General features: G+C 40.8%; 1 protein-coding gene across 1 annotated transcript; it reads right to left on the bottom strand.

Moving 5' to 3' along the window:
* Positions 1–111: 111 nt before the first annotated feature.
* rnf130 (ring finger protein 130) lies at positions 112–17,620 on the bottom strand. Its single transcript, XM_038286669.1, has 9 exons — positions 16,183–17,620; positions 15,560–15,837; positions 10,721–10,912; positions 9,999–10,243; positions 9,209–9,280; positions 7,134–7,216; positions 6,678–6,774; positions 6,418–6,601; positions 112–1,672 (listed from the first exon to the last, which is right to left on the bottom strand). The coding sequence occupies exons 2-9, from the start codon at positions 15,816–15,818 to the stop codon at positions 1,560–1,562; spliced, it is 1,245 nt and encodes a 414-aa protein (XP_038142597.1). The 5' UTR covers positions 15,819–15,837; positions 16,183–17,620; the 3' UTR covers positions 112–1,559.
* Between the last annotated feature and the right edge of the window lie 256 nt (positions 17,621–17,876).

The following is a 17,876-nucleotide window of genomic DNA, read 5'->3' as shown; positions in this document are numbered from 1 at the left end:
CACAAAGGACCCCTCCGAATCATCATCACCCTCATCTGTCACAAAGAGACAGACGTGTATAGAGATGGACAAAAACAAATAAAAAAAATGAAATCAGACAGACATGGACAGATGTGGACAGCAGCTGAGCTTCTTCAGGTCACTTATTACTGATGAATCAGTCAGATTATAGATTGTTTAATGCTGTTTATATACTGATTATTAGTATTAATATTATTACACACTGAGTAACTCAGAATAACTTTAGAGTAGCAGTCCATCACCTAAGGGACCATTGTAAGACAGCTTCATCTGGTCCCCTCCAGTAACACTGGGAATTTTCTAGAAAATGAAGGAAAATATCCTCTTAAACAGAGCTTGGGAATCCTGCTGGACCTACACCAATGCAACCAGAAGGCTTCATGGACTAGCAAAGACAGAATCAACGTCCAGTCCATGTAGCAGGTCCATCCACTGGACTCCAGGAGACTCACTAAGATGTTCATAGTCCTTGCTCCAACTTGTTCCAGGACATCCAATTTCAGAGGAAGCGCTGATCCAGGCCATCAAGCAGAGTCCAAACTCTGAGAGACGAAACCAAACAAAACTAATAAGATCCTCAACCAGCCACTCAGCATGGGAGGTTGCCAGTACCCGGAGAAACAATGATTATGTAAGAAATGGTTCTGGGATCTAGTTCTTGGACACTGCTATAGTTCTCCTCTGAATCACTTCCTGTTTTTATACCTGACACATTGATCTTTTTTACTCTGGAAAAACTGAGCAAAAATGACAGAACCTTTTCCAGCACCTTTGAAAGTACCTGGATGAGATCCCTAAGAGCACTAAAGTTGTATAAGGACACAGAAGTTTCCTGGAACTTTGAAATTATGGTGAAAATCCAGAAATTATTCAGTTGCTTGACCCAGAATTTCTGCAAGAAGGATTTTAGTAAGCTGAATCAAACAGAACTTCGTATCATATTGAGGATTAAGAGTGTTCCAAAGCTCTCAAAGCCTTGATGACGTTTAGCAGGAAACCGGACAAGCAGAAAGAACTATAGACTGATCCAGAAAACCACTCCAATGGAGCAGAACCAGGGCTCAGTATAAGGAAGCATTTTTTTTAAATAAGAATAAGAATAAAAACCCATATCACTTCAGGCACAAAAACATTCTCAGGAACCTTATAAGGAATCCTGAGGATTTTTACAAACACATTTTGGCTTTGTGGAGTCATTTAGGTTTCAGAACCAAGTGTGGAAACCCGTAACAGATCCCAAGGTTTCATCTCCGCAGACACTAACATTCAGAAGCTACTGTATCTTTGGAAACATTGTCGCTGATCCAGGAGTACTTGAAGAACTTTAAAGGAACCCAGTAACAGTGTTTAAAATCTTGTGATTGTTTAGAAACGTCAGTAAAGTCTTTCTGTGATCAAACATCCAGACGGTCAGTATTAGACATCCCAACTGCACATCGCAACAGAAACCCCTCTGCGAGGACTTTCTGGGTCCAGTTTGTTCAACCCTCAACAGGGGGAATAATTTGGATGTGCGGTTGTAACCATGCCGACTGGTCTCAGGACTTGTTGTCATCATAGAGATCGAGTGAGGCTTGGATGTCTGGCAGCTCCATCTCAGAGACGATGTTCCGAGGAGACATGGAGTTCCTGTTGAAGAAGTGTCCTCCACCTGCAAAGACATCAGAGCACGGGAGGGGGGAATGACGTGTGAATCAGTTCAGGGTCAGGGTCAGTCTACCCTAATCACTCTGTGCAGCTTGTAATTTATGTGATGCCTTCTGCAAGACTAATTTGCTTGTGAGGAAAAGCAAGTCAGTTTTAGCAGCTACATGGTGAAGCACAACATTACCCATGGCATTCAATGGTGTCTGATCACCAAACATTAAGACAAAGACAATGGGCATTTTTTCTCATCAAGACAGTAAAGTTGTGTTGAGGCATCAACAGACAAATCAACGTTAAAGCAACACACTTTCCACAGACAGAGGAGGAATAATTATGGATACGGCCATGTTGGCTGTGAAGGAAGTTATGTCCGATGCCTTTTTCAGTTACAAAAGTGGGTGAGTGATATGGTACATTATCGAGGAACGTGAAAATGAAGACTGGATTTATCACTCTAAATATAAGCAAACAATATGACAAAAAAAATATTGATTATAGTAAATGTGAAATGTCAATTTATAGTTAATATACTAAAATATTAGTTAGGACATTCATCCTGAGAGTGCCACTGCTGCCAGTCTTAAAGTTTGTGTCTGTCTTAAAGTTTAACTGCTTGCTCCAGAGTTGAATTACGTCCACATGGTAACAACAAATGACCAGGCGAGGCTGGCCACAGCGTCAGCAGATGATTGGATAAGCATTGAATCCAATGGCGACGCCTGGCCATCACCTAGCTCTGCCCCTCTATTGAGTTATAGGATAACCTCACTGTTGCCTGCAGTGCAACTATGTATTTCAATCAGTTTTTTTCCTTGCATCAAAAGTCAATAGACATGTCTTTGAAACCCTTATTACACATGAACCTTTTTTTTTTTCAATTCACAGCAGTCTCACAAACCGGTTTGTATGTAAAATTTCATTAGTGATCACTGTTGAGTTACTTAGTTTCAGCGTAAGGTTTTGGTGCTGATTACACTGTGTGCAATTATTAGGCGAGTATTTCGACCACATCATCCTTTTCATCCATGTTGTCCTACTTCAAGCTATATAGGCTTAAAAGCCAACTACCAATTAAGTAAATCAGGTGGTGTGCATCTTTGTAATGAGAAGGGGTGTGGCCTAATGACATCAACACCCTATATAAGGTGTGCTTAATTATTAGGCAACTTCCTTTCCTTTGGCAAAATGGGTCAGAAAAAGATTTGACAGACTCTAAAAAGTCAAAAGTTGTCAGATGTCTTTTAGAGGGGTGCAGCAGTTTGGAACTTGCCAAGCTTTTGAAGTGGGATCATTGCACAATCAAGCAGTTCATGGCAAATGGCCAACAGGGGCACAAGACACGTGTTGAGAAAAAAAGACGTAAAAAACTCCTTATGAATTGAGAAGGGGTGAAAGCGTGAAGCTGCCAGGAAGCCATTAGCCACCAGTTGTGCCATATTTCATAGCTGCAACATGTCTGGAGTGCCGAGAAGCACAAGGTGCTCAATACTCAGGGACCTGGCCAAGGTAAGGAAAGCCAAAAAAAGGCCACCTTTGAACAAGACACACAAGACAAAACGTCAATATTGGGCCAAGGAATATCTGAAGACTGATTTCTCCAAGGAGTTTTGGTCTGACGAAATGAGAGTGAGTCTTGATGGGCCAGATGGATGGGCACAAGGCCATCCATCCATCCATCCATCCATCCATCCATCTTCTAAATCACTTATCCCAAATAGGGTCGCAAGGGGTGCCGTTGCCTATTTCCAGCTTTCTGCGGGCAGGAGGCGGGGTACACCCTGGACAAACAACCATTTACACACACACTCACACTTAAGGGGACTTTAGAGAAGCCAATTAACCTAACAGTCATGTTTTTGGACTGTGGAAGGAATGTTCTCACAAGGGAGAACATGCAAACTCTATGCAGAAAGACCCCAGGCAGGGAATCAAACCCAGAACCTTCTTGCTGCAAGGCAGCAGTACTACCCACTGCGCCACTGAGCAGCCCTGGGCACGAGGCTGGATCAGTAAAATGCAGTAAGTTCCTTATAGACTCAGACGCCAGCAAGGTGGAGGTGGGGTACTGGTATGGGTTGGTATCATCAAAGATGAGCTTTTGGGACCTTTTCTGGTTGATGATGGAGTCAAGATCAACTCCCAGACCTACTGCCAGTTTCTGGAAGACACCTTCTTCAAGCGGTGGTAAATCGCCATCATTCAAGAAAAACATGATATTCATGCAGGACAATGCTCCGTCACACGCGTCAAAATACACCACAACGTGGCTGGCCAGAAAAAGTCTAAAAGGAGAAAAAATAATGACATAACATGGCCCCCTTGTTCACCTGATCTGAACCCCACGGAGAACCTGTGTTCCTTCGTGAAATGTGAGATCTAAAGGGAGGGAAAACAGTCCACCTCTCTGAACAGTGTCTGGGAGGCTGTGGTGGCTGCTGCACGCAATGTGGATCGCAAACAGATCAAGACACTGACAGAATCTATGGATGGAAGGCTTTTGAGCGTCATGGTGAAGAAAGTAGCTATATTGGTCACTGATTTGTTTTTGTTTTTTTTGTGTTTTTTTGAATATTGCAAATGTTTATTTCTGAATTTTGAGTTGTTATATTGGTTTATCTTGGTAAAATAAACAAGTGAGGTGGGTATATATTCTCATATATTCATATATTCTCATAAAATGGCCAAATCTAAAAAGAAACACATCAACTTCTAAAATTATGAAACTTTAATATTAAGGAGTCTTTTGGGTTGATTAAGAACACAATTGTGGCCCAAATAAAAATAATCCTCAAAAATACAACTTGCCTAATAATTCTGCACACAGTGTAGTCTTTGATGTCTGTTGGATTTCTTATAGATAAGTTATCTAAATCTAGTTAAAGTCACTGTAAATATGGTGCACATCAGCTTAAATTTGCTATAATTACTGTAACATTACATTTGAGTAAAAGTTGTTGCACTCCAAAAGAAAGTTTATATTGAAACATTCTAAACTCGATTTATATTTTTGTAAAGGTTTAGTGATTTGGTTTATAATAGTAGTAAAGAGTTAAGTTTCATTAGATGTATATTTCAGTTTGATAAACTTGCTCAATGTGTAATAGTGCTCACAAGCATTTTTTGTGCTAAGTTTCCATATTTACAACTGTTTTTCCAGCATGTTTTACTGCTTGTATTTAGTTGAACTTGTAACTAAGGTCAACTTCCAGAATACATGATTGAAATAATTGGAAGTTTTTTTCAAAAGTAATTTTGGTCATTTGTCATTTTCATCCAACAACAACAACAAAAAAATGTAATTTATCAGATTTGGTATAATAAAATTGGCAATTTCATCTTAAAGCCAAACTGATTTTGAAGTTGTGTTTAAATGTAGTTGTACTCCAGTGTAATGTTGTCTTTACTAAATGTTAAGTTGTTGAAAGTCATTGTTAAGTTATATGGAAGAATTTATTTGTTGTGCATTATGTGAAATTATATATATTTTTTCCTCCCTTTTTTCTCTCTTCTGTAAATGGTTGCACTGCAAGAAAATTATAATTATTAATAAAGCAATTCTGATATATATGTATACATTTACATACACTTGTGTGTGTATATATATATATATATATATATATATATATATACCGTAAATTCTCTAATATTGGCCTGTATTCCATTAGTGGCCGGGTCTCTAATAATGGCCTGTCTCGCTGATGGCGGAGGTAAATAATGTCCGGTCTCTTATACAGGCCGGGGCTATAAACATTTTTTCTGGGCATACCTCAACATTATACTTATGGTAGTAACATACAAGTACCACAGCCCTGCGCTGCTGGACGACAGGCCCTGACTGCTGCCCGTCTGCGCGAGGAAGAAAACAGACACGCAGCAAAACATGAGGAGGACGAAGAGGAACTGTATGAACTTGTGATAGAGACTGGCGCGAGTGATGAGGAGAATACAGGGAGAGATGAAGAGGAGGAGGAAACTGAGGAGGAGGAAACTGAGGAGGAGGATTAAACAGAGTTGGAGGATTTTTTTTTTTTACTTCACACCAAGCGAGACAATTTGAGTGAGCGAGGAGGTGTCTAAACCTGTAAGTTGCTTTTTGTTATAAAACAGCCTAATTATCACCATGTATGGTTAAGTGTTTACATTGCACTAATTGCACTACTGGTATGTTTGCTACGTTTTTTTCCACTGGAATTTAGCCTGAATTACAGGTAGGCTATTTGTTGTTAAATTTCTGTATACCGTTATGGTAACTGTTCTTGTTCAATAAATGAACCTAGTGTTTTATAGGATCAAATAGACACAAAATTTCATTTTTTATTCATTCCACTGGTAGTCTGTTTTGCTCAAATAGCAATAGAGGCCTGTCTCTAATTCTGGGCTCCTTCCAATAAAGGCCTGGACCGCGATGCACTTGAGTGAAATAAAGGCCCGGGCCTATATTAGAGAATTTACGGTATATATACACACAGTTATACAGATTCTTCAGAAGTGCCCCACTAACTTCAATAGACCCCAGCCTCCTTAGGGGCTTGAGTCTGCTCCAAGCCATCCTGTAAACAGATCTAATTCAAAGCCATCTTATTGGTTGTTGTATGTTAATATAAAGTGTGCTTCAGTGTATATCTGTTCAAATGTACAAAGCTACAGTAAAGCTGTTGTACTTCAAATTAAAGCTGCTGTACCTTAGTGTATTGTTGTATTAGTGTAAAGTCAATGTTTGCCACTTTGCTGTCTCTCCTGTGATCTTACTTGTAATTGCCACAGTGATGTCGGCAGGTGTTCTGGGTGTGGTCTCGGAGTGGGGGGGACTGAGTGGCTCCAGGCTAATGGACGGCTGGTTTTGGTCTCTCGGGGGCGCCCTCTGGCTACCAGATGTATGGCCACCCAGACGCTCCACATCCAGCACCACAGTGTCCACACAGGGAAAGCTGGTCTGAGCAAAGAGGACAAAGGGGACACTGTCATCCTTCACACCCTCCTTAAAGCTTTTGCTGTCGGTGTCGACTTACCATGATGCCTAGGGCTTTGAGGATGTTAAGTTTACACATGGGACAGGTGCAGTGCTCGTTTAGCCACGGGTCCACACACACTTTATGAAAGACGTGTCTGCAGGAAACCCACACAGGTTATCAGTTAGTCCTGACATAGATTCAGTGATGCAGATAGGAAAATATAAGTCAGGCATTAACAGTTTTCTCTGTGCTTCACAGGTTGATGTTTTATTGGTCTAATCCTGATCTCCAGCTGGAGTCCTACTGCTATCAGCTCAGCTCAGCGCCCAGACCAATACTGCTCTGAGCCACTCCAATATCAATTTTTACATTTGGATTTGTTTTTCTAAATGGATATTTTAAATATTTCAGTTTAGCTCCCTCCGGGATGTTCTGAAATGTTCTCAGAGTCCCTCCTGATCCTGTCACCTTGTAAACACATTCATTGAGACATAGTGTTAGATTCAGACTCACTTGCAAGGCAGAATTCGGACCACGTCGTTGAGCTGGTACGCTTCGATACACACAGCACAGTGGTTAAAGTCTGGATCCGTTTCCTTTAGAAGACATGGAAAACATCAGCCTATAGTGTTGTCTAAGGTTTCCTGTTCTGTAGTCAGACTCTTTCACAAGTCCCAATAATTTACATTCAAGGGTCAAACAAGAATTAGTTCCCTTTTCACATGGAATTCGTCTAGTAAATTACTGGGTCAGCTTTTATCACACTTTAAATGATGGGATGGCTGTACCAAATATCACCTTCAGGTGGCAGTAATACAAAGGATAGAGCTTTAACTGATCAAGTCAAACACAAAAGAAGAATTTCAGACAGAATTTTGTCAAATAGCTAATTAGTAATAACAAATAATGGCTTCGGCACCAGGGGTTCTTATAGTTTTTAGTGGCATTATGGAAACTAGTGAAGAACATAATTTCCAGTTTATTTTACAGACAGAGAAGCAAATGGCTGGAAGATCTAAACAAAGACTAGAGCATGTCCTTACAGTTAGTCAACATGATGAGGCCAGGCAGTGGCATTTGTCATAGATGCTGAGGTTAACAACATGTAGCAGGAGACAAAGCTGTTGTTAGGCATCACTACAGTGGAAGATCTAGAAAAATTTTAATGGGGCGGCAAACGAGGCACAAAATGTCTAGGCAGGGGGCATAGCTGAGCCTCTTCATCCAAATACATCAGAAATTTCTTAGATGTAAAATAAATATTGACAAAACAATGCAAGAAAAAAACTATTTTACATAGTTTTTGTGCCATTTAATCTTCTAAGAAACTTAAAAGACAACTTTAAAGTAGAAGCAAACCAATAAAAAAAATTTTTAGTGAAGATTATCAGACATCCAGGTCATATTCATTCCAAAAAAGTTTTTTTTTTAAATTCACTGGACTTTGTTTCCAAGTTTGAAAACATTTCACTTCCCATCCACGAAGATTTTTCCATTCAAAATGAATTGAATTGAAAAACAAAAAACAAAAGAAATGTTTCACAAAACAATTGAGGAAATACAGAAGACAAATTCAGAAAAATAACTCTAGTCATCATGATATCAGTCATCTGGGATAAAAACGACTCACCAAAAGAGCATAATCTAAAATATCTTCTCTGGAGTTTATATCAAGAATAATTACTTTACAGCTGATCCAGTTAGAGAGGCTGGATTCCCTGGCTTGACGCCTTCATTTTTGCCTTCAACTGTTTATAAGCATTAAAAATATTATGAGTTTTATTTTGTGTAATGTAAATACAAGGACAAAACTTAGAGCAGAAAGGCTCTGCAGGTTGAGAACGGGGCTCTGGCTGTCCCGCAAAAATTAAAAAAAAGTTTGAAGATTTGGATTCTGAATCAGGGATGACCTATCCTGTCTGCACCAATCAGAAAGGTTTACTCCGATCGGTGCAGACAGCAGAGGTTATACCTGACTCAGATGTTTAAAAAAGGAACTTTTCTCCACTTCTCTATATTATTTTTAGAAGCAAAATTAGAAAAAAAGTTTTCGTTGTTGGTTTCAAGCTGAAACACAAATGAAATCTAAAAATCTTGTACTAAGGGCAGCCATTTTTTTTCTTCCATTTTATATATATCACAAATATATATTATAGTATAAATTATATATACTCCCAACATCACAACCAGTATTTGCATAAAAACACAAATGCGTGTCTTATCCAGTAATGTAATGGCTTTATTTCCACTACAGTGGTCCCGGCAGATTAGCAGGTATGATACCTGACCCTTGATCTGGTAAATCAGTTCTGGCTTTACTCACATGCAACCCTGACCCAGTAAATTAGTAGCTAATGTTGTTAGGGTGAAAGAGGCTTTATTAAAGCCCTTTGTAACATTTAAAGCAGCAGTTCCTCTGCATTTAAACTAAACAGAACATGATAAGAGAACAAAGATGTTGGTTCTGTACAGATCATTAGTCATCAATCATATACAACTGACTGCTCATATTCTCCATTTTAGGTCCTCTGTGTGAGACTGACTTTTGGAACAACCAGAAGGGACAGAAAACATCTGAAGCTATTTACCTTGTCCCCTTTCTTCACCGTCCTCGTTGTCAGCTTCCCAATGGCTCTCTTGGCTGCATCCCCAAGACGGCGCTGGCAGGCAGAGACAACAGAGTTTAGCGTCCAAGACGAAGCCTCCCAGCTTGAAGTTACAGAAAGCTCCATCCACAGAAAATGAAAAGCCTCAGAGTCCCCCCCCCCCCAAACATCAAGTTACTGCACACTTCAAACTATTACGTTTTTGTCCCACTGTGCAGTTGTGTAGCTAAACTGGAAGTGTGTTAGAACAACAAATTTAAGTGGGAATTTGAGCTACAATCATGGTCAAACAGATAATTCTGCATATAATCAATTCTAAAAATAAAAATGTATTAACAAAAAGATTAATTCAGTTAAAAACTCTTGATTAAACTAGTGAAACTCAACTAACCTAAGTTACTGTGTACACAAAGACGATGGAAAAACATGGTTGAAAACCATAATCATATACAATATCAGTTAAACATGGATTTTATGTTTGAGAACCAAAGTTTACCTTGAAGAATTTGGAATGTGATCAATAGCTTTTGACTAATTTAGAGCAGTTGGAGTGTGTTCAAACCAATTCACGATGCAAATCCAAGAGGCGTATAAAACCTTCTTTTGCAAACGAACAAAAGCAGCATTCTGATGTTCACCTCCATCTGCCTTTAGACCCACTGTGTTCTGGTCCAGGATGGGAGGATCCCAATACTGCGTTCAGGTGCAATATTATGATACCTAAATCCTGTGCTTTCCTGAGCTTGGTGTTCGCAGTGCGTGCTTAGCTCACCTGGCTGCGGTCACGGCTGCTGCTGTAGCGGATCTTCTGGATGAAGTAAAAGATGAGCCAGGCGGAGGAGATGATCATGAGGACGATGAAGGAGATGGAGACGAAGACCAGCGAACCGCGGTTCATGTTTTTGGCGGGATTACGGTAGCTCAGAGATACCAAGACTGTCTGGTTCCGTTCGAGGTGAGCCAAGATCTCCTTACCATAAGCCTCAGTGATCATCACAGCAACAATGTCGCCGGTTCCTGCACCCAGAACCACAGTCAGAAAAAGAATCAGAACCGTCCTGAAAGAAGGCACCATTTCTGTTTCGGAGGAAGTCATTCTGTCCCCCTCCATTTACTGGTCTGATACTTTCTCCTGATCCTCAGGGATTCCAGAACCCTGCTCGGAAAGTCAGTGAGATCTGGTTAATTCTTAGTTCTGGATGCTGTGACCTTCCGATCTGTAATTGAGCTGGGCCTTCTCAGAGAGGTCACAGAGAAATCCATCCTGACTGGCTAAATTTACTCTCATCGATCGTCATTAAGCTGCTGAACCCACACAGATACAACCTGCAGATACTTATCTGTAGTGAAGATTCTGACCTGGTTTGAAACAGGGTCAAATATTATTCAGGACTAATTACCAAACTTGTTCTGGCCTTATTTAAGAAGAGGTTCAGAAATTATTATTCAAAGTTTACAAAACTGAGATCAAAGACTCTAAATGAAGGATCTGACCTTCATGGCCCATCTTGACAGTCTTGTCGGTGGAGTTGTTGTAGACGAGGACTGCTGAGGCATTGTAGGCGGCTGCCTTGAGGATCTTCTCTCTGAAGGTGCAGTTACCTCTCTGCAGCAGCGCCACCCAGTGGACGCTTCGGGGAGGAACCAGGAAACGAGTGTTTGGATCGCAGCCCTGCCTGTCCACCACTGTGAAGACACAACAATGTTACCATGGTAACTGACACATGATGAAGCATCCTTTATTTACACAATAGAAATAGTTAATTGTTGCAAATATTACAACAATAATAAGGGGTAGCATTGTTTGCATACACTGCAGTTAAGTACAAAAAGAAACCTTTGTATTTCAGTACATTCAGATTCATGCAGTGAAAGCTCCCCTTAATTTGGTTAGCTAAACATAACATTAAACCTTTAAGAGTTAAAAATGGTGTGTGGTAATATGAAGTGTAAGATATCTTAAAGCCACTAATGGTGTTCCTACTCAACATCTTTTAAACCATTGACATTTATAGATCCTAACAGGACAACAAAAGATTTGGCAAAATTGCTTGCTGTATAAAGTGCAAATGTAACTCTGGCCAGTAGGAATTGGATAATCCAGCCTGCTGTTAGCAGCTAACCCCTGTGATAGTAGGAGGATGTTTCATGGTATAGGCTGGGATCAACCCCTTTTCTCTGATGGCGACATTGATTCAGAAAAGTCCAGCAGAGATTCTAAAGCAACTTCTGCTTCCTTTAAACACTTCTCAAGAGATCTCCTTAGCGACAATGTTCAAAGTCCTGACTGGGAAACAGGAGGGAACAGACAATGAAGTGACCAGTCCATAACTGAGAATGTTGAACAGTCAATAACGAACACGCTTTTGCAGGAAAATGTAGAAAATCTGACCCATGGCACTCGTCATACGTTGTAATCCTGAGGAGTAGCACCTTAAAAGGTTTGGGAAAAAAGCAATAAAAAGGTGAACCAGAAAATATATTTGACTGACTGCAAGTCCAAATAAACAAATGAGTGATGTTTTATTTGATCCAACAAAACTGCATTTATTCCTGACTGAAAATCAGAGGCGATCTGAACATGTGCAGACAGTTATAGTGCCAGGCTGATCAAAGGAACAGGTACCGGGGATATATCTATTCCAGTTTTAAAATTTCCAGTAGTTCTTCACTTCCTGTCTGCAATAACAACATTCCCCAAGGGTTAAAGAGGAAATATTCCACAGCTCTGAGTTCCTGACTGAGTTATAACTTAATTTAACACCTCAACAGCTTAATCTCAGGATGGTCAGTGTGTGTAAAGCTACAGAGCTGCTGCTCCTTCCAGCAGATCTCTGCAGTGTCCTTGGAGCGCCTGACTGTAATCTGACACTTCAGAGCAAAGAGGCTCCGTCCTTCAGTAGCCTGAAAACCTCTGCAGTGTCTCAACTGGACACTCATATTCAGGTACTGCATCCTCCAGACAAAACACACAGCTGCAACACCATCTACAAGAAGAAAAAAACAACTCCCATACAGCGGCAGCAATGTCTATGAGACAAAAAGAAACAAAAACATGGTTGGAGTAACATCTGCTAAAAAAAAAATACATAAACATAGTAGCGCATGCAAAAAAACTAAAGCAAAAACAAAGAAACGCACAGCTACAGCAGAAAACAACAAGCTAGGTTGCTGTGACAACAGCAACGTTGGGAGCTGAGCTTGCCAGTTTTGAGGTAAAATGTCTGAAGGAATCAAATGTCAAGAGGTGTAACCGAGTGAAAGCAGTCAGCTTGTAACATATTAAGAAAAGCTCCTGAGAAAAAACTTCAGTGAAGAACTGCTGGTCCAAACCATTTCACGTGCTTTTAGGATTCAGAAGCTGTTCAGAATCACAATTCGTTCGCTCAAGAATCTGTTCAGTCAGAGAGGGACGACAGCGTGGGAGCTGTTGGCTGCTTCTGTCCAGCCAAGTTGGAAGTAAAATAACCAGAATCTTTTGACAGATGGAAAACATCTTCTATTCTTTATCAACAGGATCAGACTGACACCTATTTTCACAATAAAATCACAGTATGCACGCATTGCTAGGAGCTGATTAGTCATTGATTACCAAAGTCGACCCCTGAGGTGTGTGGAGGGGCCAAAATTAAATAAATATAACAATAAAAAAATGTATTAAGTTAATAAATGCACCATTAAATATTTAAATGTACAATTTATGTATTTATTAAATACATAATTGAATAAAATTATGAATTCTAAGATGTAATAATCATCTTAGTTGATATGCTTTACAAAAGATGGAGTTATATAATTGCTTATTTCAAACACATTTATTAAAGAATGGAAATCATTATCTTGTTTTTTTTAAATGTACTGTATTCACTAAATAAATTAATATATTGTAAAAAAAAATTTGAGGAGTTTGTCACTGTTAGGTTCTTTAGGTGGTCACAGACTGGACTTTTTGGAAAATCTTGGCTGAGAGCAGGCTGAGAAGGACAATGTTCAAGGAAGTGGTGAATTGGTGGGTAAAGCAGGAATCCCACATCCCAGGGCCCATGCTCACAGAGACCCTCATAGGGCTCTTATCTAAGCCTTAAAGGGTCCTTCTAAGGACCTTTTGCTTCAGTGTTATTCAGATAGCTGCTTAAAGTGCCTCTGAGCAAGGAGAAGACAGAAGCTCCTACCTTAGTGGGGTGGTTGGGTTTACCTTGTTGCTAGGTTGTGACACTAAAAACAATGTAGAGTAGGGGTGGGCATTTATAATATCGTTTATTATTATCATGATACATTTCTAGTCATGATAATACGGAGCCCCTAAAGGGACATGGAGGGAAAAAAGAAACTTTTGCAAGATCCTGCAATACTTTTGCGAGATCTCGCAAAAGTATTGCGGGATCTCGCAAAGTTTATTTTTTCCTCCAGGTCCCTTTAGGGGCCCCGTAGGATTACATACTGACATTGTCTCTCTTCATTCGTGTAATGTCGTCTTTTACGACTTCTCTAGAAATTAAGAACCTCTCCAAATCATCCTCCATGGTTGTAGCTGACAAATGGGCGTATTATCCTCCCATAGAAGTACACTTTGCGCCTCCGCTGTTGTGTGTCTGGTTTACTTCCGGTTCGCTGACATGGGAAAACCTTTTGCAACATTTCGCAAAACATTTTGCGAGATCTCACAAAAGTTTATTTTTTCCTCCATGTCCCTTTAGGGGCTCCGCATGATAACAATTTTGATGAATCGTCTAAACCAGGCATCCCCAAACTCGGTCCTCAAGGCCCCCTGTCCTGCAGGTTTTAGAGGTTTCTCTGCTTCAGCACAGCTGGTTATAATGATTGCAGTAGACCAAAAGCCTGTTAATCAGCTTTCAATTAAAATCAGCTGTGCTGGAGCAAGGAAACCTCTAAAACCTGAAGGACAGGGGGCCTTGAGGACTGAGTTTGGGGATGCCTGGTCTAAACAATAAATTAGAATTAGCAAAGGCAAAAAAAATCAAAACAATGTTTTAAATATTTTTCTTTTTTTCCTTAAATTTTCTTCCATAGAGGCAAAAATCAAATAATATGATGTAAATGTAGTTACTATGTTTAGTGATACAAATCACCAGTGATAAAAATCACACTTCTTTATGTAACTAGTGTCCCCCCACCCCCCCGTAATATTTGTAATTTTGAAGCTTTGATTGCTGCGGCAGGCAATAACAGCTATACATTTATCTAAGAATGACTGCAAAGAATTAATAAGGAGTGTTTTAATCATCAGTTTTATTGTTATCATGATAGTACCTCATTTGATCGTAATAAGCTTTAAAAGGCATATCGCCCTGCCCTAATGGAGGGACAGTAACCGTTTATAGAATTCAGGCATGGATTAAGAAATGTGTGTCATAATGAATAAACTAGAGATGTCCCAACATAAACTCTTTCAGTTCCGATACAATATTGATATTATAGCTTTGAGTATTGACAGAAAGCGATATTGACTCCATACAATATCAACATGAGTCATTAACACCTCTATTACTTATTGTTAAGTTTGGAATATTAGAAAAGTGTTGATCAAGTAAATTTACTCAAACACAGAATACTATTAAGCTACAACCGGTATGAGAACAACTGACCCATTTATTATTAGCCAATTGGTTACATTAACCTTAAGCAGAGGTAGTAGAAGCTGAGTTTTTCCATCAGGTTTCTGATTTTACAGTTTCATCTGTTGGATGTTATTGTGGACTAACCTGCATCAGCATTTCACTGAATGGCTGCTTGTTTATTTGATTTGATTTGATGACCAACATAACAGAGAAAAAACAGCGTCTGCTGTTGGTACGACGGATGATGGAGAATAGAGCGGCGCTGAAGATAAACTTGTCCGCTTTGTGAATGCCGACCGTGACGATGAGAAAAAAAATAAAACTTAGATGTTGAGATGGGAATAATGACTTTTTCTTTACAGTAGCTCAGTAAAGGACTTATCATCTAGCATCTGAGACGAGAGGCAGAAAGAGACAAACACCTTTCAGTTATTTGTTTATCCTGACATCCTCCAAATATAACCTAAGCTTTATTGTTCCCTTTTAATTTGTGCCTTTGCAGCCCGACTACTTAAACCTGGATCTTTATCACTCCTTAGACCTGGAACTTTCTGTGTCACAGCCTCCTAAGTGCGGAGAATGTTCCAAAGAGGAAAAGGCTGCACAGGAGCTCTGAAGGTGTTGCTAAAAAAAGTGAAACTGAAAGAATGTCTGAGTTCTGTTTACAAATGCTCTGATTAGAATAATGGGATGGTTCTCTGGTTTCTGATTGTCTGGGTGATTATGCCACAAGTAGATGCTGTGATTTGAGTACCTCCGTGATGCGGTGCAGGTGTGAGGACGATGCCGCGGGCGTCCATTCTGGGGGAGTCCTGACCATAGGTCCCGTCCTCACTACTCATCATGTGGACAGCAAAGCCACGGTCCATGACAGTAGCATTCACCGTGGCGTCCTCGATGGAGTTCCTATCAGAACGCCCTGTTGATACTGAGCGGGCCTGAACCGCAACCTGGACCAGGACCAGCATCATGACAGCGGAGAGAGGGAAACAGGTCCACCTGTGCAGGTTCATGGTCCAGGTTACATGCAATCTGTCAGGAAGTAAAAAAAACAAAGTACATACATCATTTTACATCCCAACATGTCCAACTATGACCCCCTTCTCTAGATCCAACTGTGACCACTACTGACTTTATCCCGCTGTGTCCCAGAGTCCTGGAGGACGTCCTAAATATTCAAGCTCCACATATTCAAATATATTTTGAGTTTTAGGTATCTGTTCTAATTTCAATGTTGACATTATAAACAACCTGTCTCCATTTGACCACCAGTTGTACCTGTGTGGTCCTGTCTCTATAAACTGGGCCAATAAAGATGTTTTTGAATATTGGAGCTACACAGGTTGTCCTGCAGGGAGTTTTTAAAATCCCCCTTACCTTGAATTGTTCTTCTTCGTCTCTGTGTCTTTCAAATGTTTTTTTCTTGTTAGTTTCTCTCAAAGGTGTCCTCCTGATATTTTTGTTCCTGTCTCGGGATTTCTTCCAGGTGTTCCACTCGTCTCTGGATGTCTCCTGTGTGTCCCACAGATGTTTTGTCTCTGAATGTCCTCCAGATGTTAACATAGGTCACTGGACGTTTTCAGAGTGTCCTCCAGATGTTACCCTGTCTTTGAATGTCTTCCAGATGTTAACATAGGTCACTGGACGTTTCCAGAGTGTCCTCCAGATGTTAACATAGGTCACTGGACGTTTCCAGAGTGTCCTCCAGATGTTACCCTGTCTCTGAATGTCCTCCAGATGTTAACATAGGTCACTGGACGTTTCCAAAGTGTCCTCCAGGTGTTACCCTGTCTCTGAATGTCCTCCAGATGTTAACATAGGTCACTAGACGTTTCAATAGTGTCCTCCAGGTGTTACCCCGTCTCTGAATGTCCTCCAGATGTTAACATAGGTCAGTAGTCGTTTCCAGAGAGTCCTCCAGGTGTTACCCTGTCTCTGAATTTCCTCCAGATGCTAATAGGTCAGTAGGCGTTTCCAGAGTGTCCTCCAGGTGTTACCCTGTCTCTGAATGTCCTCCTGGTATTACCCTGTCTCTGAATTTCCTCCAGATGCTAATAGGTCAGTAGGCGTTTCCAGAGTGTCCTCCAGGTGTTACCCTGTCTCTGAATGTCCTCCAGATTTTAACATAGGTTACCAGACGTTTCAAGAGTGTCCTCCAGATGTTACCCTGTCTCTGAATGTCCTCCAGGTGTTACCCTGTCCCTGAATGTCCTCCAGATGTTGACATAGGTCAGTAGACGTTTCCAGAGTGTCCTCCAGGTGTTACCCTGTCCCTGAATGTCCTCCAGATGTTGACATAGGTCAGTAGACGTTTCCAGAGTGTCCTCCAGGTGTTACCCTGCCTCTGAATGTCCCCTGGATGAGATCTTGTGCCCCTGGAAGTCTCCTGAGTGTCCTCCAGATGTTGTTGTTTACATAAGGGCTCAGGTTGACAGGTGAGATGGGGACATCAAGACATGCGTCCGTCTCATATGGTCCTCCTGCAGCTGAGCGTCTGTCTGGGTCTAATCTAGGTTTAATGAGGCTTCTGCAGTCATCCCAGCTTCAGTCTCTGCGCTTTGCTCTCGTCTACAGCTTTTGATTCGACCCGGCTCTGCTCCAACTCCTCTGAAGCCGGCCGACTCCGCTCCGTTCAATGACAGATTTCTGCAGGTTATATCGGATCGGATCAGGCCGGCTGTCGGTCTTTTGTTCGGTTCGGCTCCAGTGAGAGTTGCTCCTCGGCTGCGTTTCTGGAAGCGGCGCACTGCGCAAGCGCGAAGCATCAGAAAGGGAGGCCTCGGAGCGCGAGTGTGATTCACCTTCTTGTGAGGATGGTTCTCGTGAATGTCGCGATACATGCCGAGATTTCAGTCAGCTGTTTGTCTGTTGATCAGGTTACATATCGATCAGTGATCGGAGAGGAGGAGGCTGACACCTGCTGGGCGCCGTCTGGAAAGACAGCTGTAGGGTCAGCATTGACACAGAGACTACTTTAATAGACTGCTCCCTTAAAAAAACAAAAAACAAAAAAAACATATATAGACATATATATATATATATATATATATATATATATATATATATATATA

This window comes from Cyprinodon tularosa, unplaced genomic scaffold (genome assembly GCF_016077235.1).
Source record: "Cyprinodon tularosa strain WSP-4 unplaced genomic scaffold, ASM1607723v1 ctg229, whole genome shotgun sequence".
Taxonomy (NCBI): Eukaryota; Metazoa; Chordata; class Actinopteri; order Cyprinodontiformes; family Cyprinodontidae; genus Cyprinodon; species Cyprinodon tularosa.
This window is presented reverse-complemented; position numbering and strand designations above follow the sequence as displayed.

What these genes read in the sequence shown, in the direction of transcription:
- rnf130 (XM_038286669.1), bottom strand. Translation starts at nt 15,818, where the DNA reads ATGAACCTGCACAGGTGGACCTGTTTCCCTCTCTCCGCTGTCATGATG. An exon ending in GCAGCCGTGACCGCAGCCAG is followed by an intron (nt 9,281 to 9,998) that starts GTGAGCTAAGCA and finishes TCTGCCTGCCAG; the next exon opens with CGCCGTCTTGGGGATGCAGC. An exon ending in TCAAAGCCCTAGGCATCATG is followed by an intron (nt 6,602 to 6,677) that starts GTAAGTCGACAC and finishes CTCTTTGCTCAG; the next exon opens with ACCAGCTTTCCCTGTGTGGA.